The sequence below is a fragment of the Eutrigla gurnardus genome (assembly GCF_963514095.1).
Source record: "Eutrigla gurnardus genome assembly, chromosome: 8".
Lineage (NCBI taxonomy): Eukaryota > Metazoa > Chordata > Actinopteri > Perciformes > Triglidae > Eutrigla > Eutrigla gurnardus.
Window position 1 is genome coordinate 8,453,412 of NC_139922.1, and position 25,639 is coordinate 8,479,050.

At 44.3% G+C, this 25,639-nt stretch overlaps 2 protein-coding genes across 2 annotated transcripts; one reads left to right on the forward strand and one right to left on the reverse strand.

The window, feature by feature from the left end:
* The first annotated feature begins 577 nt into the window (after positions 1-577).
* Positions 578-10,385, forward strand: LOC311016847 (ATPase family AAA domain-containing protein 3-A-like). The gene is made up of 16 exons (XM_084014824.1): positions 578-883; positions 2,675-2,751; positions 2,875-2,976; positions 3,073-3,132; positions 3,216-3,285; positions 5,399-5,564; positions 5,700-5,769; positions 5,874-6,029; positions 6,556-6,612; positions 6,744-6,869; positions 7,031-7,155; positions 7,325-7,376; positions 7,463-7,533; positions 7,641-7,808; positions 8,146-8,254; positions 8,335-10,385. Exons 1-16 carry the CDS (start codon positions 685-687, stop codon positions 10,198-10,200), a joined length of 3,474 nt encoding a protein of 1,157 aa, XP_083870950.1. The 5' UTR covers positions 578-684; the 3' UTR covers positions 10,201-10,385.
* Positions 10,386-11,132: 747 nt separating this feature from the next.
* On the reverse strand, positions 11,133-25,467 carry tmem240a (transmembrane protein 240a). The gene is made up of 4 exons (XM_084015299.1): positions 24,719-25,467; positions 24,217-24,323; positions 19,788-19,996; positions 11,133-12,342 (listed from the first exon to the last, which is right to left on the reverse strand). The coding sequence occupies exons 1-4, from the start codon at positions 24,773-24,775 to the stop codon at positions 12,188-12,190; spliced, it is 528 nt and encodes a 175-aa protein (XP_083871425.1). The 5' UTR covers positions 24,776-25,467; the 3' UTR covers positions 11,133-12,187.
* Positions 25,468-25,639: the final 172 nt, after the last annotated feature.

Sequence of the window (25,639 nt, forward strand, 5' to 3'; positions counted from 1 at the left end):
ATCACATTACTGGGACGAGATCTACACAGGCCATTCAGATGGAAATTACTTTGAAGGTCGAAAACTAAACATTCACATCTGACTCTCCACATTAGAAAGGATCTGCCCCCTCCATATGTTGCACCAGTGTATTCCCATCAGATGAATGTCTTTTTTAAACTTAAGTCTAATTTATATATTTCTCAATTCCATATATAGTGATTTGATTTTTCTTCATATTTTCACAATAAAAGCATATGGTAAAAAAAACAAGCGATGGAATAATTCTCAGATATATAGCTTTCCACTGAATAAACAGGTTGAAACTGACATATCACTGAAGAAAACATCTGCCTGGAGCGATATATTATGATGTATGTATATTTGAATTGCCTCTCATTTTTTAGAACATGGTATAAAAATGAAAGGCTTTATAAATAACAATACATTTGAATGAGGCATTTTGTACAACATAGTATCTCTTGATCAACCTTTAATTGCTTCTGTTTCACGTTGTGAAAATGTTGCAGAAGGCGGTTCATATTCAGCAGTTTTATTCTTAAAGGTTGGCCGGAAGTACTTCACCTGTTGGCATCTGTCTTGACACTGGTCCGACCAGCGTGGCTAGCTAGCCCACCAGCGTGCAGGTTCTGAGCCTCCAAGTACGGTGAGTACAGGCTTTTGCTCGGACGCTGCTGAAACAACATGTCGTGGCTCTTCGGCTGGGGGAAGGGCTCCGGTACCCCGCCGCCGGAGGATCAGTCAGCGGCTGCTCCTGCTGATGGGTCTGGGGGTGCACCAGGAGGCGGCTCGGGGGGAGCTAAACCCGGGGACAAGTGGAGTAACTTCGACCCGACCGGGCTGGAGAGAGCTGCAAAAGCTGCAAGGGAACTCGACAAATCACGTGCGTACTCGTGTTTTCCCTAGCATTTAATGAAAGTGCTTGTTTTCTTTCGTCACTTCTGTGATTTCAGTATTTTTCTTTACTGGAATGAACAAACTTTCTCATGATGGTACGTGATGTTCCTTTCGGATTTGGTCCCTCGCGCCGAATCCCACACAAAAACTATCGAGCTGAAAGTGAAGCTCCTAACTGGTAAACGTGCATCACATTGAATATCACGTTGTGTGAGCACTAAACCGCCAGGTGTCATTCTTTAATCCGGCATTCAGCTGCCAAAGTTTGCAGCACAATGTGCACAACATTTCTATTTCTTTTTAAACTGATTCAACGTCACTATCGGAGAAGAAACCATCATCTGTTTTTATGTGATGTGCACCGACTATGTCAGATATCTGAAACAATTATTTTGTCTCAAGCAGTTAAGTGTACGTTTGATATGGTTTGACATAGTCTGGTTGCAACCAATCAGACAGCTGCATTTCTTACAAAGCTGCAAGTTGCTTGCTACAAGTGTGCTAGCTAGCCTATTTGACCTCCAGCGTTTATAGGGTTTTGTGGGCGTGTCGGGAGCACAGATGGAACAAAGTGTCCTAGAGCTCAGCCCCTCACCTGTCCTGTCCCACATGGCATGCCTTTCATATGTGTGCAGATGAACATGCCTTTCTGGGGGTATTTTTACCCAGCATGTGTCACGCACAGTATATAATATGTTTCAGTCCTCTTTTAAAATGTCTGCTATGCCCTCAAACACTGACAAACAGGCTGAGGTCCACATCATCTTGTGGTGGCAGTTTAAAGAGGACCTACCGGTATTATGCTTTTCAGATTTTTTTCTTCCTTTTGTGTAGTTTTCTGATAAAGGGTCTCCAGTCAACACCTAAAGTCCCAAATTGAGTTACTCTCCCCCACAGAAGCAATTGCTCCCAAACTCCTTGAAATGCCTCAATTGAAATCTTTCCTTTTTCTTCCCTGAAGTCTTTTTTTCAGCAGCAGGAGCAGGCCAACTTAACATTGGACCATTATTTCACAATATAGCTATAATTAATTAGCAATTAATGTCAATATTAATGGTGAATGTTCTTGTAACTGTAAAATCTGTCTAACTTAACGTTAGCTTTTTAAATCTACCTTTCTCTTGCTGCCTTCCCCCTTACTCGTCTATCTCCCCGCCTCTCCTCGGAGGCGTGTCGCCCCAAACAGTCTAGAGGCTCAGATGTGTCTTCACTGTCGTGTCAAATTAAAATCCCTGGCAGAGTTGTGTAATTGCGACATTTCATAAAATTCTGAAGTAGCGGCAGCTGCTAAATGTATATCGCAAATTTGCATAATATCTGTCCAGCCGCTAGTTTGTCACGGCCTCAAACAAAGCTAGTAAGAGCGGAGCTGAGCATGGAGTCGCCATGTTGAAGATGCTGTCCAAGTGAAAATGTCCTTTTGTATGGACTTCTAGAGGACCATGTGGTGTGACATTTCTGACAAACACACTTGACCAATCACAACAGAGTGGGGCAGCTGACCAATCGGAGCAGACTGGGCATTTTGGGAGGGAGGGGCAGGAGGTCAAACAGCATTTCAGAGAGAGGGTAAGAAGAGCTGCAGCAGCACAGCCTCGGGGGGGGGGGGGGGGTTAGAGCGTTAAAGCATGTAAACATGTTCTAGTAGTAACCTGAAATACAAGTATGCACCAGAAAAGGAGCATAGGTTCTCTTTAAAGCACGGGAAACCGCAACGATAATTGACCTGGGGCAAAAGCATAAGTCAGTGTTTTATTGTGTTCTTTTATTTGGACAGGACATGCCAAAGAAGCACTGGGACTGGCTCGTATGCAGGAGCAGTCTGTACAGCTGGAGCATCAGAGTAAAGTGAAAGTAAGCCATTTGTCATCAGAGTGCCTCTGTTGTGTTTTGTAATGAACTGATCATGCGATCAGAAGAGGTAACTGCTAAACTCTGATATCGGGCAGCATATCACCACCCAAACTCCCTCAACAGGAATATGAGGCGGCTTTGGAGCAGCTGAAGGGCGAGCAGATCCAAATCCAGGGCGAGGAGAGACGCAAAACACTGGCAGAGGAGACAAAGCAAAACCAGGCTGTAAGGAATAAGCACTGTACACTCGCCGTGCTGTCACGACCGTAAAATAAATGTTTCCACATGAAGGCAATTCATTATTTTCTGTATCGCCTCCAGAGGGCACAATATCAAGACAAACTGGCCAGACAGCGGTATGATGATCAGCTCAGGCAACAGGTAAACCTTTGTAAATGGACACTTGAAATGAAGACCTGAATACCTGAACAGAGCATTCAGTATGTTGTTTTTCTTATTCACAGCAATTCCTCAACGAGGAGAACCTTCGCAAACAAGAGGAATCGGTTTTGAAGCAAGAGGCCATGAGAAAAGGTAGAAGATAAAACCAAATATGCACATTTGTATCCACTCATAAAGTTGTGTAAATACTCCTTCAATACCTCATTACCCTGCTTAAAGATGCAATAAGTAGAGTTGTTGCTGCTCCAAAGCAAAGAATGACCATAATATATCTGCAGGGGTTAATAAGGTTATAGATCAGTTCTGGTGACTCAGAGATTACAGGGCTCACTGTGAGATTTGTGGCTCGTTTAAGTCTCCTTTGGGTCTGTACTCGACCCAGTGGAGTTTTAAGACACTCACACAATATCAACATTATACTAGCATTTATTATGGTAAGGAATTAGCTCTTCATTATACATTATACTGCTCAAATTAACCTGGTAATCCTTATTTTCATTAACTGAACAATCAAAACCTGAGACAGGAATAGACCCATTGCAGCGCTGCTTTAATGAGCACGTAAACCAAAAACAAGTAAATGATTCAATTGGGATGGGATGATTTAGGATTTTGTCGTGGATTGCGAAACACTATAAAACTGCTTGTGGTGAATTTCCATTATTTGGATAATCATAAAATAAATATTGTTACGAGTGACTTGTAAAAGCTGTCCAACTCACTAGCATGGTAGAAAAGAGAAAAATTAAAAATGTATGTTTTATTTCTGCAGGGAGAGATTATGATCTTATTTAAGATTGTTTTTCACAAAAATATGTTATATAGTAAAAAAAGATGTACTTTCTAAACATATGTTTCTTAACTAAATTTAACACGATACCAGAATGTTAAAATGTCATTCTAACGGAGCGTACCCACCAAACGCGATGAACGCGATTTAATCGCGCGACAAATGAAATCGCGTCGCGCTAGACCCTCCAGTTTTGACGCCGGTCCAATATGCCAAAAAACGCCTCATCGCGGCATCGCGTCGCGCGACGAGCTCGCCCAAACAACAACATTTCTTCCGCCATTTCATTCTCTCGTCGATCATGGCTGAGATAACCACCATCGCTGCACTGTATCTACTCTGGAGAAGTTCCCAGCTTCGTCTGCGGGCTAGGCGCCGACGTCGGTTCTGGGTGCATGCTACCCTACGGAGGCGGCGTGAGCTCGGCGAGTTCCACCGTCTCCTGCAGGAGCTGCGCCTGGACGACGGCCGGTTCCAGCGGTACTTCAGGCTGACTGTTGCCCAGTTTGAAGACCTGCTAACCAGGGTACAGGACCGGGAGGTTTAGCTGCTGCTCTGCCCAGAACTGGTGCTTCATAGCCGGCCATAAGCCCCAGTGATAAACAATCGCAAAAAAAAAGATCTCTGTGTGTGAAAGAGCTGGGATTGATATGTATGTATGTGTGTGTGTGTGTGTGTGTGTGTGTGTGTGTGTGTGTGCGCGCGCGCGCGCGTGCGTGCGCCCCCCAACTTTGATTATGGGCAATATATAATATAATATAATATATAAATATTGTGGCAAAAAGCGAGGGAACACCAGGACGTCCGTACGTCAGCACGTCGGTGACGATCTCAACGCTGATAGGCTGTCGCGGCGCGTCTTCACGCGAATTCGCCGCAAAAGTTCAATTATTTCAACTCGAGCGATGGCGCGATGAAGCGATTTTTCGCGTCCATCGCGTCCATCGCGCCGCGCTATCGCGTCCATCGCGTCGCCCGGCGCGATGAAGCGTCTAATCGCGTCTTTGCATTGACTTTACATGTAATCTTGTCGCGCGATGAAGTTTCATCGCGTTTGGTGGGTACGCCCCGTAAGAATGTTAAGCGTATTTTGAAGGTAATAATAATTTTTTTGGCCAGAATAATCTTGACATGAAATTTTTATACATCCCATACCTAGAATAAATAGATACATGAATAAATACAGACCCACAGATATACAATAAACAAGGAACATGTTAATATAAAACAGTCACCAATATATACTAATGAATCAGTGGATTTGTTTGGGGGGTTTCTATATTAGAAGAGTCAGTAAGTACAAAGGACCTCTATCTTATAAATTAGTTCAATCTAGTTTTGAAACAGTGTAAAGTTAAACCACCCTGATTTAAGTAGGTCAAATTCTCAGCCCTGTCAGAAGTGGTCATAGTTAGCATGTAGTTATTAATATCTACCCGTTTTATCCTTTCCCAGCGACCATTCAACATGAAATGGAGTTGAGGCACAAGAATGACTTGCTTCGCGTCGAAGCAGAGGCCAAAGCCCGTGCCCAGGTGGAGAGGGAGAACGCCGACCTGATCCGGGAACAGATCCGCCTCAAAGCTGCTGAACACAGACAAACTGTCCTTGAATCTATAAAGTGAGGGCGAAATGACTTTCCACTTTGCTTAATCCTCAGAGTAACTGGCACGTTATCTCTCAGTATCCCTCTCAGCTGTAAGGAAAGTCCCACAGGACAGCAGTCCGTCTGGTAATTGTGGTTTGTTCCTGGCAGGACGGCAGGAGCGGTGTTTGGGGAGGGATTCAGGGCCTTCGTCTCTGACTGGGACAAACTCACAGCCACGGTAAATCCACAGCGTCATACCCGTCATGCTGCAGCAGTCTTCATGTTTGATATGCTGTACAGTCTCTCTGAATGTGTGTGTGTTTGCCTGTTTGTCTCTCGCAGGTTGCCGGGTTGACCCTGCTGGCAGCAGGAGTGTACTCCGCCAGGAATACCACAGCGGTGGCCGGGCGCTACATAGAGGCTCGCCTGGGCAAACCCTCCCTGGTCCGAGAGACCTCCAGGATAACCATCGCAGAGGCCATCAAACACCCAATCAAGGTTAAACTACAGTCTAAGTTTGTGTGTCTGTGTGTGTGAGAGAGATTATTTTGTTGCTTTTGAAAACCACTGTCCCTAAACAACAGTGAAATGCCTGGAGTCTTGCGGTAATTGAGATTTTTGACATCAGCCTGTAACAGCTGCTGGCGCATCAAATTTATTTTCTGTCAAGAACTTGTTTAAATGGATTTGTTTATTCATGTAACGTCTGTTTCAGTGTATCCAGCTAATCCTGCCAAATGAGCTGAATGTGTCACATGACATTTCAAAATGCTGCCACTGATACAAATGAAGTGTAGAAAATGAATGAGTACATTCTCCACGATGACAAGGGACAGACATGTGACGAATGTTTCAAGTCATTTTAATTTGTCGACAGCAGAAGAATCACACATTGGTATAAATTGTTAAAATGATCTTTATTCAGGATATTATGACTGATTGATAATAATTAACTATGTGTTAACTGTTAAATGAGTGCTAAAACAAGTAACCATGCGATTCCGTGTGTTCTCCCCGCGTTCAGACAACCAAGCGTCTTCGAAGCAGACCGCAGGATGCCTTGGAGGGCGTGGTGCTCAGCGTGAGTCATCTGCTCTCCGTGGTTTTTATCGTATTAATATCTTCTGTATTCAACATTCATGTGTTGTTTTCATGACAAATTGCTGCATGTGAAAAATGCTGAGTGCTGTTGTTGTGCCGTGGCTCACAAAGGCAGCTTTGGAGGGACGTGTGAGGGACGTGGCCATCGCCACTCGTAACACCAGGCAGAACAAAGGCTTGTACAGAAACATCCTGATGTACGGACCTCCTGGGACTGGAAAAACACTCTTCGCAAAGGTGCGGATTTTCTTTTTTTATTATTTTTTTTTCGTGAATTAAAGATGCAGTTCAGTTGTAAAGCAGTATATTCTATATATTTTTGGTAAGCTGTAAGACTGTTGTGCATTTCTATTTTTCCCTTTTCTCTTTTGAACAAAGCGTTGTCCATTGCCTTTCAGAAACTGGCTCTCCATTCGGGTATGGACTTTGCCATCATGACAGGTGGGGATGTGGCACCCTTGGGGCGCGATGGAGTCACTGCCATGCACAAGGTGTTTGACTGGGCCAGCACCAGCAGGCGAGGGTAGGCTCCAAAAACACCCAAATGAATTGGTACAATAACATGTATCAACTGTGAAACATCCACTGCATGTTGTTGCATACAGAGCTGCTGTTAATCTGCTGGCGAATTCCATGAAAGGCCTTCAACAAAATGGCATGCTTTTAAGCACATTCTCTTTGATTTTCTGCAGCGTCCTGCTGTTCGTTGATGAAGCTGACGCTTTCCTGCGTAAGCGATCCACAGTGAGTTCAGCTGCAGTGCCATATGCATGGTGATGATGCCCCGTGTTTTAATGATATATTCATGAGTCGTGGTTTTTGCATTGCAGGAGAAAATCAGCGAGGACCTCAGAGCCACCCTCAATGCATTCCTGTACCGCACCGGGGAGCAGAGCAACAAGTCGGTATCTTCCGTTATTCACTGTGCATGGATGAGCATGAAAAGGTCATTGCCATGACTGAAAAGGTCACTGGCTGGATCTAAGTACTCTCATTCTCTCTCTGCAGGTTCATGCTGGTGCTTGCTAGCAACCAGCCAGAACAGTTTGACTGGGCCATTAATGACCGCATCGATGAGATTGTAAACTTTGCGTTGCCTGGTCTGGATGAGAGGGAAAGATTGGTGCGCCTGTATTTTGACAAATTTGTGCTGGGTCCTGCCACTACAGGGAGACAGTGAGTACACTTAATTTTGCATTTCAGTTACAAACAGCTCCTGTTGCTGCTCCGTAGCAGAGTTGATTTACTACCGCAGAGGAAAGCGCTCCTCCCTAGAGGTTGCCCTGCTAGCTCAAGTTGCATAATGGTGTATATAATGTGTTCAGTCTTGAAAACAAAGTGCTGTCTGAGTCTTTACTTATTGCTTTCATGAAATGGTGTTTAAGTCATCAGGAAATGTAGCGCGCAGGGCGCTGCAGAGTGCCTTGGCCCGGTTGAAATGGAGGATCAATGATAGAAACAAGTTAAAGATCAAGCCTCATGTACTGTACAAACCTGTGCTCTAATTCAACAGGAGATTAAAGTTGGCACAGTTCGACTATGGTCAGAAGTGTTCAGACATTGCAAAGCGAGCAGAAGGCATGTCTGGCCGTGAAATCTCCAAACTTGGTGTGGCCTGGCAGGTGAGTAGAAAAAGCCGTTGACATAAAATATGAAACTGCTTCCAGAGCTGACCTTTTATGTACTTTATTTTCCCGGAAAGGCTGCCGCATACTCTTCTGAAGATGGAGTTTTGACCGAAGCGATGATTGACGCACGTGTTGATGATGCCATCAAGCAGCACGCACAGAAAATGGACTGGCTGCTGATGGAAGCAGGTGTGGGGGGTGGCAAGGTCGGTGTACTTGTCCCTAAGGAAATGGCTGGAGGAATCGCAGTCGAGGAAGCTGCTTCACTTGCACAAACCCCGACTGTAGAACAAATCCTTCCACTTCTCGAGGTTGTGAGCAACGCTGCCCAGGCAGAAGCAGCTGCTCTTCCTTCAGAAATGGAGGCAGATGCTATCCTCAAAGAGGCAGCCACTCTGGTTAAAGAGAGTGAAGCTGTTGCTGCATCAACTGTAGTAACTCCTTTCTTGAATGAAACCGTTGAAACCATTGTTGAGACAGCTGCTGCTGTCCCGTTGGTGCAGGAGGTTGAAGCCATCAAGGACCTGACTGAGCAGGTTGGAGACGTAGCTGTGGCTACAGGCGCTGTTGTTCCAGAGGTGAAGGATATAGTCACCGAGGTTAAAGAGGTTGAGGGTATACCAGCTTCCACCGTCCAAGAGACAGCTGCTGTGAGTAAAGAAGAACCAACTGCTGATGTAGCTGCGCCAGAGACGGAGGCCATCGAAGTAGTCAAGGAGGAAAAGGATGTTGTAGCACACTTGGAAACGACTGTCTCTGCTGTTGCTCAGGAGAGCGAAATAGAGGCTCTTGTCTCTGATGTTGTCAAGGAGAAAGAAGCTACAGTAGCGGGGCTCTCTGAGGAGACCGTTGTCCAAGAAATTGAGTCAGCTTCCACGTCTGTTGATGGTGTAGAAACTGAAGCCATTAAGGCTGCAGAGGAAGTAGCACCTGATGCTGCAAAGGTTGCAGAGGTAGCTGAAGTGTCCGAGTCCCTGACAAACATGGCAAAAGAGGCTGAAACAATAGCAACTGATGTGGCCAAGGTGGCTGATGCTGTAAAAACCATCACCGAGGAGATGGAGGCAGTAGTCACGAAGGAGCTGGAGGAGGTTGTAGTGGAAACTGCACCTGAGTTTACTAAAGACGTTGAAATGGTAGTGACAGATGTGGTCAAGGAGTCCGAGAGTATTGCTACAGAGGTTGTTAAGGAGTTGGAACCTGCAATGGCTGAGACGGTTCCCAGGGTAGCCGAAGTCACACCGGCAGAGGTTGCCATGGAAGCTGAAGTCACACCTGCAGAGGTTTCCAAGGTAGCCGAAGTCACACCTGCAGAGGTTGCCATGGAAGCCGAAGTCACACCTGCAGAGGTTGCCATGGAAGCCGAAGTCACACCTGCAGAGGTTGCCGTGGAAGCCGAAGTCACACCTGCAGAGGTTTCCAAGGTAGCTGAAGTCACACCTGCAGAGGTTGCAGTGGAAGCCGAAGTCACACCTGTAGAGGTTGCCATGGAAGCCGAAGTCACACCTGCAGATGTTTCCAAGGAAGCCGAAGTCATACCTGCAGAGGTTGCCATGGAAGCCGAAGTCACACCTGCAGATGTTTCCAAGGAAGCCGAAGTCACACCTGTTGAGGTTGCCATGGAAGCCGACATTACACCTGCAGAGGTTTCCAAGGTAGCCGAAGTCACACCTGCAGAGGTTGCCATGGAAGCCGAAGTCACACCTGCAGAGGTTGCCATGGAAGCCGAAGTCCTACAAACTAAGGAGTCTGCCACAGAGGCTACAAAAGACGTGAAACAGTCTGAGAAACCTGACAGTCCAGCGACTGAGGTGTCATCTGCTCCTAAGACTCCCAGCACTGAAGGAGTTGAACCCAGTGAAGCTGAGAAGCCTCTTTCAAACAAACCGAGTGGAGATGACAACGACAAACCACCAGCCAAGCCTAGCCCAACAAAATGATCACTTGACAATAAATGAAACTATGTGAATGAAGACCTGTTGAAGTTTAAGTGTGAATCATTTACCTGTAATTCTGTCTTCTCTTTAATATGTTTGTAACTCAAGTACTGTGAATGCCAACATTAAGGTAATAGTTTGATTATGGCATGTAGCGTCTGAATAAAAGCATATGTGGACCACTACAATAGTCCGACTGTTGCATTCTTCTTCCTTTCTTTCTCTTCTGTTCATCGTTACCATTTTCTCTGTCTCTGGCCTGGTGACTTTTTGAAAGTTTGCCCTCTGAAAGGGGATGTTCTCGCATGTTTGCTGACCGGTTCTGGCAAGAGTTCAATAGCACGTCCGATCATTTCTTCCCCTGCCACCGCTTAGGAAGAGCACTGGTGCAGTTGAGACCTGCCCTTGACAAATATATTTTCACCTTGAATGACTGCCAAACTTTTATTTAAATGTAGTTTGGAAAAAACTCTGTAGGTCTGCCAATGTGACACAAGGTCCACAGTAAGCCAGCTTCCCCAATAACCACAGTTTACATTCGGTGTTTTACAAAGACACTGCTTTAGTTCGGCGTACTGACCATTGTTGAATAATACCCGACCAAGGTGAAAATGTTCCCATAAACGCCCTCACTGTCACTGTAATGTGTCACATTGTGCTGGTGGATAATAGTGGAGGGCTTTTCTCAGTTGCATCAGCATGTCATTGGCATCGTTAGTCATTCCAGAAGTGTTGTTAGTCGGTGCTTATGAAATTTCTATTAGAATTATGACAAACCGGACTGAAGTTGTCAACAGGACCTCCTCTGTATAATCCGTCTGTTGTTGCTGCTCTGAAATAACCTTTTGCTATGAGAACGCGTTCTCATATTCGCTCATGATTGGAGTGACACAATCAAACATCAGAGGTCACTGTTGTGCTTCAATGGCACTTTTAATAAAACAGACATTTCATTCTCACAACAGCAATGTCTGGACAGAGAGGACGAGAGGGGGGGCCGGGTGAGGGTTCTCTCTGCTGATAGGCTGGTTGCTCAGGATAAGTGAGAGGGAATTGGATAAAGAAAATTGAACTGTGCTGTTGAGCACAGTGTGGGGGAAATGGAGGTGTGTGTGTTGAATCTTGGCTGGCATTTATTTCTCCTGTGTCAACTAAAGAATGATAATATAGCAAAGGGAACCCTGACCACCATGGTACACGCTCCCCTCCCCCTCACATATTTACAGGAAAAATTAATACATTCAGGTAATTCACTAAGTAACAAAGCTAATTAATCTGTGTTTTTAGCAGAAATCACATGGTTTCACATCCAGTTTTCAAACAGACTTGTCTTCCTGTTCCATTCCTATAGTTTCTAACCGCACAGTCCATCATTAGTTTTTCTATTGATAAACGACACAAAAATCCCCCCAAGCACCCCCTTTAAAGACTGTTAAATCCCACTTGCCCATATTTATAACTATTTACAGAAGCAGCAATCTAACTGTCACAAAAAAACCACCCACCCATCAGTCGCATTCGCCCCTCCCCACACCAACAAATTCCCAATCCCACCCGAAGAGAAAAAGAAAAATCCTGACACCCGTCTTGCCGCCCCCATTCCATACGCTGCCCACATCTTACCCTGTTCTAAAAGAGCATGCCAAGTTTAACAATGAACACAGAAAATGTCTCTATACAGAAAAAAACACCCTTAAAAATGCTTTTTTCCCTCCCTCCTCCCACAATGGTGGACATGGACATAAGACGAGATTTTAGTGGCAACAAATTATCTTCATCTTGGGATTTTTTTTAAGTGCTGACAGGCCGAGTTTAGTCATAAGAAAGTCCTGTCACGGGAGTCTAAGTGGGCCATGTTATGACTAGTGGGAGGGCAGTTTTCCAGGGTCTCTGAGGCAACAGTTGGCCAAGGGACAATTTGGAAAAGGGGAAGGAGGGGTCTTTAGGGGGGAGGGGAGTTTTAATTTTTTTGTTAATTTGTTTTTTAGAGTCAGAGGTGGCGGGGACTAGGGTGGCCGTTGTGGTAGAGTTTCTGCTTGATGTGGACCATGTTGCCGCTGGAGTCTTCCAGCTGTCTGAGCTGGGCTCGGCGACGGAGGTCTCGAAGGTTGCAGAACTGGGGCAGCCATGACCAGGACGGGGTATCTGGAGGACAGAGAGGAGAGGCAGCAGGATGGTCAGAGCAGACCGGAAAAATTATTCCTCAAAGAAAAGCGAGGAATTCAGTGTCTTTCACTCACATTTGGATATATCAAAGTAACATATCTGATTATATGGCAAGCGATAAACAAACTAAATAACGCTGTGAATCAGGAATGAAACCTGTTGTGTATGTAGTTATTACATTTTCATAGATCTTTTATTAAGACTTGAGATTAAGTCCTGCATGCAGCTTTTAAGAGGACAAAGTTGTATTAAAAACAAGAATGCATACATTGAAGCCTAGAAAGTGGGTACCTTTTAACAAAGTGCTTGACTATTATATTAAACGATGTTCATTTTATTTTATTGATCAATGATAGCAGTTGATGCGACAGTTTTCTTTAAACGATATCACACACACACAAAGATTGATGATGCTTTATAGACCCTGAAGGATATGCACCAAAGTGAGTTTTTTTGGCTTTCATTCCACAGGTGGCAGAGACGGACAGCCAACATGAAGTGTAGGGGCTGACAGAAGGGAACTGGAAGTTATGATTACATTATACTTATTATACAAACTCTGTCTGCAGAAAAAGAGGGAAACACTTGTATATCAATAATGCAACAGAGTATTGATATTTTTTGTAATCACAAGTGGATCAGAATGTCGATTGCTTCCTCCTCTGATCCTCCTGCTTGTAAACACACATGACGGAGTGTAAACGACAGTGTTCGTGGTTCAGTGTTGAGCAACACTGTCTTGCTGTTGTAGTTGGGCAGACACGAGGAAAGACAACTGAATGCGGGCTTTCATGGACGAATCAGCTAGAAGACACACTCATGAGATCACGACACACAATAGTGTAAAATCCTTCTTAACCAGATTTTCGGCCTCTAAATCCAGTTAGGACACGTCAACAACCAGAAACACAGGCGACTGGTCTCCCTGCTGGGAACTGCCATTTTGAATACTGATAACAATGAATCCAAGCGCTTCTTTCACACACTTTCCTCCAATAATACTGCATGTATGAATATAAGGGCTAGGCTGATATTGACTTTCTATATATATTTTTTATTATACTGGCTTGTCATTGTGTCCAGCTCTGATGCCTTTTTGTCACCTTCAGTTTCAGCCTAGCCTGACAAGAATGTAAATCTGAGATTTTAAACTAAACCCCAAAAATGTCTTCCATTCAACACAAACCTAAAAAAAAAGTATCCAGAATCGGATGCATTGAGGTTAAAGTTGAGTTATGAGCTCCACACAGGTGATGTTTATTACGTCGTTTAGCAGCCAGTTTCCTCATAGCTGTAGCAACTTTTAATTCTGGGAAGTAAGGATCCGCTTTGTGCAGTAAGGGCAGGGTGACAGAGCCGAGGTAAAAGACTGGAACATTGAAATATTGGATGAGAACCGTAAATGGCATCAATCTCTTCAAGTGCACCGTGGTGCTGTCCTTGACCCCCCCCCCCCCCCCCCCCCCCCCATTTGTGTTTGGGCTGTTGCACATGTCACTGCATCCTGGCATTATGTCTCGACAGTCACAAGGATTTTACAGGCTCAAGTGCCAAATGTCTTTGACCAATCAGCAGCCACTCATGTCAGTGAAATCAGTGACCGTCTGGAGACAAAGTGGGATTTCATGAGTGCGAGGTGTATGACGTGGAGAGGGGAATGGCGGAGCAGATGTTCCTGCTCGTCGGGTTATAAACTGGAGCTGGCGAGGTGGAGCGAGGTCCATGGAGACAGGAGAGAGAGGAAGAGGGGAGAGCCCCAGACAGCAAACCCAGTAGCAAATGGCCCTGCTGGGGGATGAGCGAGAGGAGGAGGAGTAGTGGTGGTGGTGGTGGTGGGGAGGAGGGGGTGAGGTGTTGGTTGGAGGGGAGGGGAGGTGAGGGAGGAGTGAGAGAGAGAGTGAGTTATTTATAGCTGTGAATGGGTATGCTGTCCACAAGGACTGCTCTGAAGGGTATCCAAAGGAAAAGGGGCAACAAAGACAGGTTTCTCTCATTTGAATAAAAGGATGGGCATGGAGTCGGGAGAAATGGTAATGCAAGGCAGAAAAATGGAGGCGAAGGGACAATTGTTACACTCTTTTAGAGGACACAGGATGGAGAGGAGGGGTTAATGCTGTATGCCAAGTCATCATTTTCTCTCTTTTTTTTTTTTGGTGTGTTTCTCTTTCACCAGTATCCCTGCAAAGAAGACTCTGGTATCAGATAAACGCAGCGCATCGATGATAAGAAGAAAAAGAAGTAGTTGTAGCAGGAAGCATTGTAAAGGAAATGACCGGGAGTAGATTCAATCAGCGAGGAGGAGAGGGAGGAGCAAGAGATGGAATTAGGAGGGGGAAAAGAGCAACGGGAATCAATGTGCATGTCAATGCACTGTGTGTGTGTGTGTGTGTGTGTGTGTGTGTGTGTGTGTGTGTGTGTGTGTGTGTTTCTCACTTGCCATTCCAGCTGCTCTCTCTCATTCTATTTATAGCTCTGGAGGAGAGAGAGGGAGTGTGTGGATATGTGTGTGTAAGTGGGGGTGGGGAAGTGACAGTATCTCCATCCTACACCCCCAACACACACACACACACCCTTCCCTGCTCTGTCAGCCTCACCTTCACTCCTCATCTGGGGGAGGCTAAACCAGTCTGACCTAGCATCAACGTCACAGTCGACACACACACACACACACACACACACACACACACACACACACAGAAGAAAGGGGCATTCCCTCCCAGTACAAAAGAAGAAGCCTGTATCCCCCACTCTATAACTGCCGCTAATGAATATGGATGCTCCCTCCTCTCTGGGTGTTTTTTTCATGATGATGTATTTTACACCGTTGTACTTCTGCACTGGAGGAAACAGCATTTTCTGACTCACTGCTGCAAAAACCTTCCACACGTCTGAGCAAAGCAGCAGCCTGCAACTGTCAAAGCAATTCAAGCTCCTTAGCAGCACGTAAAAAACACGGAAACATTATTAATAACTGACATAATAACTTTTAGTTCTAACATTGCTTGATGCTTTCCCGAAGGAGCTTTTCTTTGGCAGTCCAAGTATCAAGGCCACATATCACCTACTTTAGCATCCTTAAAAATGAGGATCCAGGCCACCTCCACAATACAGGCCTGCCTTCAGACTGAGCACCGAGAATATTCAACCTCCAAATCTCGCTTTAAAAAAGCCTTGTTGCAAACTGCAGTCTCTTTAAATTTGGCTCATTTGTGCCAAAAGTAATACAAATACAAATTAAAAAAAAAAAAACCTTGTTAGGGTTTCCCCCTGGCTGGGTGGAAAAGCCCGTGAAACCGCCATGACCTAAACTAAAACACTGTAATCCAGTATACTAATACACATCAGTGAACATCTTGACAGTGCACACAGACGAATCCTCTGCATCTCTTTAGCCGAGAGCCAGACTATGAGGGATTTCACGCTGCCATGTCATGATTTCGCACAAGCGTCTCATATCTGCTTAGCTATAGCATCACTGAAAGCCTTTTACAGCTGCATTACAAATCTCATTATTTTTATTTTACTTCTACACTGCAGCTTCTATTACAAAGTACTGTTGCATGCAGTATGCAGTCAGTTGGAAAATACTACTTCCTCATTACATTTGACCCCTGCTCATATATCTGCTGCACAGAGGATTGTGGGTCAGAATAGCCAGAAATATTGGCTTGCTTACTACGAGCGGATGCAGGACTACCTTTGGCATACTGCATTTGACATACTATTAATTGGGACGTAAATCTAATTATCTGGCATGTTAAATAGTATGGTAGTCTTTTCTTCGCCGTCTGCACGACCACACGAGCCAAATGTCTGTGAACTTTACACCACAATTTCAGTCTCATTAAATCTGCTGCATTCCTCGTCTTTCACTTAACATGCATCCGTCCTCTGTCAGGAGCGGATGGCGAGGGAAATGAAACTGATATTTCAGAGGGAGCGCTGACGGGGGGAAGGAAATTAAGGAGCAACTATCGCACTCGGATGGATTTAAACACATAGTATGTGGGAATGTAGCTTTCACTACAGCGCAGCAGATGGTGATCATTTCTCGATCGCTGCTTCTCGAGCCTGGTTCGATCCTGTCTCGTTAACTGCCGAATGTGTATTAATTTATGTGTCGTGGTTATCACACAAAAGCATTGCTTGTTTTAAACCAATAACAGCTTGGCCAGATTTTCTCATTAGATGTTTTCAGGAAGTACTGCAAATGGATTCATGTTAGCTTCAGTGTAACCTGAATTGACGAGCTGTGCTCTACATCTACACACCTAGACATTTTATGTATATATCTTTGGCTTGATACAAACCTGTTAATATAATCCATATGTTGTACATCACGCACGGTAGCTGTAAATTAATGCTATCTTCACATTCCCGTGGTGCCGCTGCATCACTTTGGACTAAAGCAGGAAAACATACACTGTGAATACAACTTTAACTCGGAGTTACAGGATCCGAGTTCAAACGAGGACCCCCTCACTGCAACGTGACAGCGCCAACCACTGAACAGTGCATTCCTAATGTTCTCAACGGCTGAGCTGAACATGCAGACATTTCTGGGACATATCTCTACCCGTGAAGCAAAAGTAATTTCATTAGGTGAGTTAACGACCCTGCCTGCCTATGGTATCACAGGTGATTTTAGGCAGATTAGGTCTGTTTTCAGAATTTTATGGCTGTGTACAAACCGTGCTTAACTGCTGTTAACTTTGTTGAGTGGTACCAAATGTACCAACAATACAGGCAAATAAACATACAGTATAGCTCACGTGGCTTGTCTTGACTGAATTCAAGTGGAAAAGGTGCCGTACTGTTCTGTCTCTGCCAACACTGAAAAGCGGTGAGAACATTAACTCAGTGTGTTTTTTATAGAGGTTCAGCATCATATCTTGCTGCCTCATATGCAGCCTGCACTTATTTTTAATGCTTGAAGTCTGGTGACATCACATACGTTCCAGCATTAACCTGAGCTGACATTTCTTCCAAATAATTAGAAACACCTGTGTGGGTGTGCAGGGCCTTCAAACATCAATGGGACATATATGTCCCAAAAAATATATGTCCCAATAAATAGCTCCAGGAGCTCCATTATAAATAATGGAGTTTTTTTTTTAGATTTTGACAAATCACAGTAGGAAAAAAAACATTGGTTAAATTCCATTTAGCTGTCTTAGTTTCAAGGTCCTGGTATTGAGTATGCTGGCTCACCGTTACACTACCATGGCTTACTGGGACATGTGAATGAAAGCTGTCATGGTGTGGTATTAGTGGTATTAGTAACACCTTTACTATCCCTGCTGTGAAAGGACCTACACAATATACAACACACATAAATGACTGTCTTCTATTGAGGTTGCTCCAGTCTCTTGTGGTGTCCCCCAAGGGTCTCTGTGTATTATATTATATTTATCGTGCATCATGTCATGTCTCTGTCATAATGAGTGCCGTTTGGCTCTATATCATCAATCCTACCAGTTACACTCTCTTTGGTCCATCTGAATAAAAACAAACATGAAGCCACAAACCCTTAATCTTGGGTCTGTTTTTCGATGCTCAAGTGTTTTATTTAACAAGGACACATCATGAAAAGGATTTTTTTTTTCTTTTCTTTTCAGTCAGAAGAAAGGTAATTTATGTTTGCGGCCCCACCAGGCTTGATTGTTTGGATGCACAATTTGTATCAGTATGTCCATTTTTTTCTAGGAAATTGTTGCATATTTTTTCTTTAATATCTCATTTGCTTCATGTTTTACATATACTTTAGACAGGGACCAGGATAAATCAACATATAGTTAATTCAGAATGCTGCTCCCAGGCTAATCACACTCTCAAAGAGAACTCACCGTATTAATATCTAAATCCTTGTCTCCCTTCAGAGACTGCCTGTCAGTTGTTGAATAGATTTTATGGTTTTAAGTCAGCGTACTTGTTTACTGTCCTGGCCCCTGTGCTGTGGAAGTCCATGCATGAAGTTTGTCCTCTTTTAAATTATTGCGCTTTCTTTTGTTATATTTAGAATAGAATAGAATAATCTAAAGTCATTTCTATTTATTCTAATCATTTATAAATATTATTTAAGTGCTGTATAAAAGTATATGCTTTATAATTAACATACACTCATGCTTTGCAAAACTACCAAAAAATGGAAGTTATTTAGCCCAGACAAGTACCCTTTAAATTGAGGGTCTTGCCATTTTGCCCCGTTAGCTAGCTTGTACCTGCAACGTTGTTCTTTTAGTCTTCCCATTGAAGTGTAACTCAACCAAATGTTAATTGGGGGTTGCATCATCTTCATTATTTCAACTTCTATTAATATTCTATTTCACTTGTCTGCATTGCTTTGCTATTTTGCTCTTGCAGTGTCCCCAATCAGATCATTAAAGGTTTAACTTGGCATAACGGAGCATGGCAGCGTTGGTAAGCGGGTCATCCTGTCAGACCTGTCAGCTCCTTTTGATGGTTCAATGCGAACAGAACATTTTAGCTAACAGGCTGAGATGGAAAGACTTGCTAGCATAGCAATAAACAATGGTGCAGTGATTACGCTACTGTATGCTGTCAACATTAATTCAGGAATGATGTATTGAAGTAAATATCTGGGGGGAATATAATGCAAATGGCCAGTTTGCGAGAGGAAACAGAAAGGCAGGAATCAATCGTTTTTTTGGCTTCAATTTGTTTTTTCACTAAGACGTCTCTATAAAAGTTTTGACATAATTTGCACGATCCTGAATTTGTATAAAATAATAACGAGAATCAATTGAGTCTATATTGTCAAAGTTCTCATCATGGTATGAGTTCATGTTGTCTTCTTAAATCATTCTCGCATAATGAGTTTCATATATTCAGAACACAATTACACCTTATGATGGTGTCTGACGTTAGCCTTTGACTGCTGATTTCTCTCTGAAATAAATCAAGAGGATCGTTGGTGAAATAAGGTTTGAGGTATTTCACATGTCCAAAAAACAACCCAACTATTTATAGTGTGACATCAACTGGTAGCCTTTGTCTGACTCATCACACAGTTGGAAGGATTAGCTGTGGTTTTCCAAGAGGTTGCAGTATAGTGGGAATAAAATGGCGAGGAGAGGCAAATTGGACTAAGCAATGATTGACCAAAGCTCCAACAACTGCTGTGTTAACCTGGCAAACGCTGTCATTTGCAGAAGACACATGGTGGATAGATACAGATGCGTGAATCTCTGCATTCAAACATTTTGCTACCACCAAATCCTGCTTTGAATCACAGATACTTTGTTATTCCACCTCTCGAATGAAGATGTCCTGTGAAAATGCTGCGAAATGTGAGTTCCTGCATGTAGCCATGCACTCAACGATTTAGATGATATCTCGGGATTGCTGAGCTCTTGAGTGTATATGTGTATCTGCAGCAGACCAGCAGACAACGTCAATCTTACCGTAGTAGCGGCTCGCCCTCCAGGCCCTGACGGCACAGTGCAGGACTCCGTCCAGCCACAGCAGCAGCCAGCTGATGCAGAAGCCCAGCAGCAGCCCCAGCATCAAGTCCATCTCCTGCTTGGTCACACTGTCACTCACAAAGTAGTTCTCTGATGAGTCCACCAAGGAATGGTCCCCATCATATGGGATTACATAGTGGACATGGTGTCTGGGGAGAGGACAGACGGATGGGAAGTTTTAGACACAAGCCAACATATCATTTTATGAATCAAAGATACAAATGAACATTTCTTAGCCATCTCAGAGACATGCAGTTGGGCGAGCAACTAAAGGAAGAAACAACATGGAGTTTAACTGTTGGGCTACCACAGGCCAAAACTACAGGCATTCATTCTCTGGAAATCTGCTGTTACTCTATTCTGTTTCAACAGGTATTCCTGCATTTGGTGTTTTAATGATGATGAAGAGCTCTGTTTATTTATTTTGTCCTTTTAAACCCTTGTAGGTCACATCCCTGGTCACATTGGGCACCTGTTCAACAATATGCTGAAAATATTGCAAAACTGATTTTTGTATCAAAATCCAGTATCTTCAGAATGTTTCTTCCTGGAAAACAAAATATGACACATGCTTACATCATCCCAACCCGTTTCAACCAATGACATCATGACATCCATCCGTCCATCCGTCCATCAATCAATCTGCTACTACGGCTCTGCACAGAGCTACAGAAGGTCGTGAGCCAAACTTTTCAACGATCAAATCAACGCTTTGTCTCCAGCCTGCCTTGTGTCACTCGGAAATACGTCATAGTACGGAAGATAGATATTCTTGAAATGTCATTTCAGCTTGACTTTAAGATGGAAAAACTGTTTTCTCTATATATAGTGCTTATATATTCTATAGCCATTCTAAAATGGATGATATGTATGTCTGTCTTTCTGTTGTTTAATCAAAATACACTAATCCACACTTAGCTGGAAACCCCCTGAAGCCCACTTAAAGACCCTTGGGTGTCCCTTGGCTGCAATTTAAGCAGCTGCAGCAGGAAAAGTTTAAGGAGACCGAAATAAGAATAAGCAAACACTCTGCTACCTGATTCAGTAAGTACCTGTTAGAAAGCCATGTAACAGGGACACTGAAATACTTTCTGGATTAGACAAATATATAATTTAAAATGCACCAAGTTTAGTTATTGATATATATATATATATATATATATAATATAGTTAGCAATTATATTGTCAAAGTTGGCTTCTCCTTTTCTATTTTATTAAGTTCTTAGTCTACTTTCTAAATATAAAGTCTCTTAAATCTGTTCCAAGTGAAGTGTTACGCTGATAGAATGCAAATTAAAAGGCACCTGATGTTGGTAGTAGATCAGTGAATGCATCACTCAGCAAACAGGATAATTCCACATTTATATCTCTGCATGTCAACTAGAGGTGAGAGAAACAATCGATGCTATGATGCATAGCGAGGCTTTGTTGAACTATTTTGCATCGATGCAGTAAAGTCTATAATCTATTATTAATTTTTTTTTTTTTTTGGCAATCTTTCCACAAGTAATGTAGCGCATCAACTCTATCAATTGGTTTGAAAGATTTGAAGGAAAAACTCTCATTATATTTAAATCCAAAGTAGAGATACACTGTGATGCATCGAGAATCGTTTAATAATCGAATGGTGACCCTCTGAATCCTAATCGTACCGTGAGGTGACTGACGATTCCCACCACTAATGTCAACAGTTGCTGATCAACATCATCCGATCCCTCAGTTTCACGACATGGTCCAGCATTGACTCTGATCCATGCTGAAATACAGATACATCCACTTGATCTGAAAGCCTTCCTATACTGGTGTAAGCCGTCCTCCCGAGAGGAAGTGAAGGCTTTTACCATTCTAACAACACAGTGCACTGTAAGGGAACAGGGAGCTGAGAGATTTACCTGCTGGAAGACACACCTCTGCACTCACACTATGGGACATGAGCCTACATTCATTTCAGGTTTGGACGCAGGTTCTTCATTACTTTTACAATAAAAGAGTGTTCTGGCAATTTACTATTACACTTCTACAGTTTTAAAGAACTTGCAAGAGACAGAGGTGTCCTAACTGTTAGTCCAAGTCACTGGATTGTATATTTCTTTTAATGTGACACCGTCTTTTCTTAGATGCTCTGTGCCTGGTAAATGCCCCAGTTTGCAACACATGTACTGCATATTTAAATAAATGTCTTCTTTGCTCATCTCTATCTCTGGCACGACACATAATTAATGGAAGCTGTTCTGCTGAACACCCGGTGGCTAATGTGTCTTCACAAGCAAAATCCTACGGTGCGCTGGAAGTTTTCCTGATGTTTCTGACTTGCCTGTGAAAAACCTCCACCTATACAGGAATGCAACTTCAACAGAAAATCCACACATGCCCTTTGATTGACAGACGGTTTCTGGCAGGTTTGGAGCAGAAACATTACAGCACTTAGTACTGAATATGAAGGAAAGACTAATCTTAAGTATCTTCCTGAGGAAGCGGTCGGGCCACACGGGGGGGTCAACCCCCCTGTTGGACCTCACTGACTTGAGCCATACAGCCTCAGAGGTCCATTATGGCTAAAACATAAAAAGAAAAACTTTTTAAAAAAGCATCCCCTGCCACAGAGGCAGCTATCGTGGATACGTCAGAGAAGAGCATCCAAATCAGAACACAGAGGCTTCCAGATAAAATGACACCGGTTGTGTCCTCAAGCCTGATAAGGTGAGGCTGTGGGCGTCACGACTCCTCCGCGGATGGGAGTCAGGCGAGTGAAACCCAAACGCAGGTCTGCTCTATACAGCCACGTATCCTGCTCTTCCTGCTGTTAAATGTGAAAACACAGATGACTGTCTCCCATTCAGGAGTGTTTGCAGGTCAGTGAAAGACACTGTGTGGGTACAGGAACCTGAAAACAGGAGGTTTGACGGGACTGTGTGGTGGTTTTATCAGTGTCTCAGCATTTGCTTCATGCTTATCTACTTGGAGAAGAAACATCATTTTGGTAATATAAAATAGAAACCACCGCTTAATGCTGCTTATTATTTCCGGCTTTATATGGCCTACATATCCTGCTGGCATTCATAACCGAGCCATTTTTGGCAGTCGCATGGTAGATGTGATATATGTCAAAATATTACAGTGATGCATCATCTCATCACAAATCCTGTCTCACGACATATTTTGTATTCGTCTTGACACACATCACATTTGTCAGTTTGTATGAGGGGCCCCCCTTTTTTTCAAACTTTGCCTCAGATTATCCGTCTCCGACAAGCATAATATAATAGCACCTGATGATGACCCATTTCTGGATTTACAGGCTGAAAAACACACACGGTGGAGGTGGCCTCTGAAGGCTGATAATGAACTGCTCGTACATCAGCCCCCTCACTGCAGTATGCACGGTATACACTGCTGTTTTGTTTTAATGTGCATCTGTTGCAGCTTGCACCAACATGAATGGTGACACGTCCCTTCCTGAAACGCTGATCAGTCCTCGTGGCTGTGGCTAAAGTCGCCTGCAGGAAAAGGGGTCAGTCGGGATGTAATGTCTGAGAGGACAATGGAGGTGCGAATCTATTGGATGAAGGGGACTCTTACTTTAAATTTGGCTACAATACTGTTGCCATACCCTCAGGCGATGTAGACCAGAGACCAGAAAACAGAGGCCCACTTGTGTCTCTGCTCATCCAGCCTCAGTCAGCCTGCTATGTGACATGCTTTCTGCTGAATGAGAAATGCAAAACACTGCTGATTAAAGTCGGATTAATTTATTAATGGGTGTATTGCTGCTGCTGCTGCTGCTGCCCACACACACACACACACACACACACACACACACACACACACACCAAACCTGCTCTCACTGAGAAAGCAAACAGCAGGTAGGCTGATGAGGAGCCAGTACCCTCAGCCTCAGCCACTTCCCTCCAGCACTCATGTGTTCATAATAAACGCAGCAGGTTGATATTGTCGCGACACCGTGTAGGCCTGCGTGAATCGCGCAGCGCACTTGATGCTCAGATTGTTTTTGAACGGCCTTAGTTCATTACCTATTTATGGCTCCAACACACACCTTGATATATGCAGCAAAGCCGAAATCCTCGCGGCCGATGAATATATTTATATATATAGGCTACATAAAAATAATAATAAAACAGCACCGCGATCAAACGCGTCTGTTCGAGCGAATAATCCAACGTCTATGACAGCATGAGTCGCCGTGGAAGCGGCCAGACAGGCTGGTATCGGCTCGGCTTTGCGGGGCTTCACCGCCAGAAATCTTCCGAGGCCTCTTCGGCAATTAACATGTGACGGGCAACAGAGAGAAAAAAAAAAGCACACGGCACCATGTTTACCACAAATGATGAACGAGGGTGATGGCATTTACCTTCCACAGTTGCAGTGACAGACGCGATCCTCCCCTCGTAGATGCGGTAAGATGTAGTTGTGAAAGCGATCCAGTAGTGCGTTCATGTCCATTAAACAGGCTATCGCCTGCAAAGAAGCATGCAAGTCAGCTGGGACATGTCAGGCAATAGGCTAGGCTACTCCTACAGACGGCGAATTATTCTCCCCCTCGTTATCCAGATGAAATAACAACACTGAGGATGATGAAGAAAAGCAGAGGGAAAATAGCCTTAGCACATCCTCCCGATTCTAAGAGAGGGGACTCTTGCCTCAAAACGGACTTCGATTATTTATTTATGACAGCAGGTAATTATAGGTAGGCTAACCTACTTCCACATGTCATTGATAGGCCTGCTGTAAGGTGGTTTTGTCGCCGAATGGGATACATTTATGGCACATTTGTAAGGATCTGATTAGATATTAGCATCGGTGGGTGTACACGAGAAACCTGATTGTTGCTGAGGGAGGTGAAGATGTCTTACCATTACAACTGAAGCACCAAGAATCATAAAAATCATGGTGGTTGTGATCATATGCATCAAAACTTCCAAACTGGCCGCCGTCCTGGTGCCCGGGGTTCTACCCGCGGCGGTGGAGACGCTCCGGCTGGGCTCTGGGCGCTCTGTCCCGACAGGAGCCGCTCATGGAGCCGCCGCGCCTCTCCTGGCTCCCCGTCCCTTCAAACTGCCCGGTCTCCCTCCGTCTCCTCCTACACACGGCGAGCCGCTCTCTCAGCCCCTCACTGCGCCCTCTCCATCCACGTCTCCTCCTCTCCTAATTACCGACGCAAAAGTGAGGCGTTCTTCCAGGCGCGTTTCTATCTCTATCCCAGTTTAAAAAAAGAACATGGAGAAAACAAGTGACGGGCTCCCTCGATATCCTCCAAGGGGTGCCTCGGTATCCCCTCTCCCCTATTCCAAGTTATTCCAAACCGGGGCTGCGCTTTAATGCCGGCCAATTCTGTCCTCCATCGGCGAAAACGGTCGTTTTCTCTCGCCTGGACGTTTCAAAGAGCTGCACCAACTCCTCTCGCGGCCATCGCCCTCGTCTTTCTCGGAATGCTTGATAACATCGGCATGAGGTCCAGATAGTTCCAGTCGGGAACTACACCCACCCTGCGCCCCGAGTCCAGTCCGGATCCAGCAACGGCAGCTGCATCAACGCCCGGAGACAGACACGCATGATTATCCCATCCTGGCTTCCAGCAGCTACACGAGCATCCACTCCCACCTCTAGTGCATGTGCGTGACGGCGTCTGTGCACGCGCCCGCGCGCGTGTTTGAGAGAGAGAGTGTGTGCAGTGGGAGGTATGAAAGGGGGGAACTGCAAACTGCCTTTGTGGCATCGGCCTTTAGGCTCATTATTTATAGTGGATACCGGCAGATGCACTCGAGGGCTTCAAG

What these genes read in the sequence shown, in the direction of transcription:
- tmem240a (XM_084015299.1), bottom strand. Translation starts at nt 24,775, where the DNA reads ATGCATATGATCACAACCACCATGATTTTTATGATTCTTGGTGCTTCA. An exon ending in TTGGTGCTTCAGTTGTAATG is followed by an intron (nt 24,324 to 24,718) that starts GTAAGACATCTT and finishes GCTTCTTTGCAG; the next exon opens with GCGATAGCCTGTTTAATGGA. An exon ending in GAGGGCGAGCCGCTACTACG is followed by an intron (nt 12,343 to 19,787) that starts GTAAGATTGACG and finishes TCTGTCCTCCAG; the next exon opens with ATACCCCGTCCTGGTCATGG.
- LOC311016847 (XM_084014824.1), top strand. Translation starts at nt 685, where the DNA reads ATGTCGTGGCTCTTCGGCTGGGGGAAGGGCTCCGGTACCCCGCCGCCG. An exon ending in AAGGGAACTCGACAAATCAC is followed by an intron (nt 884 to 2,674) that starts GTGCGTACTCGT and finishes TTATTTGGACAG; the next exon opens with GACATGCCAAAGAAGCACTG. An exon ending in GGGACAAACTCACAGCCACG is followed by an intron (nt 5,770 to 5,873) that starts GTAAATCCACAG and finishes TGTCTCTCGCAG; the next exon opens with GTTGCCGGGTTGACCCTGCT.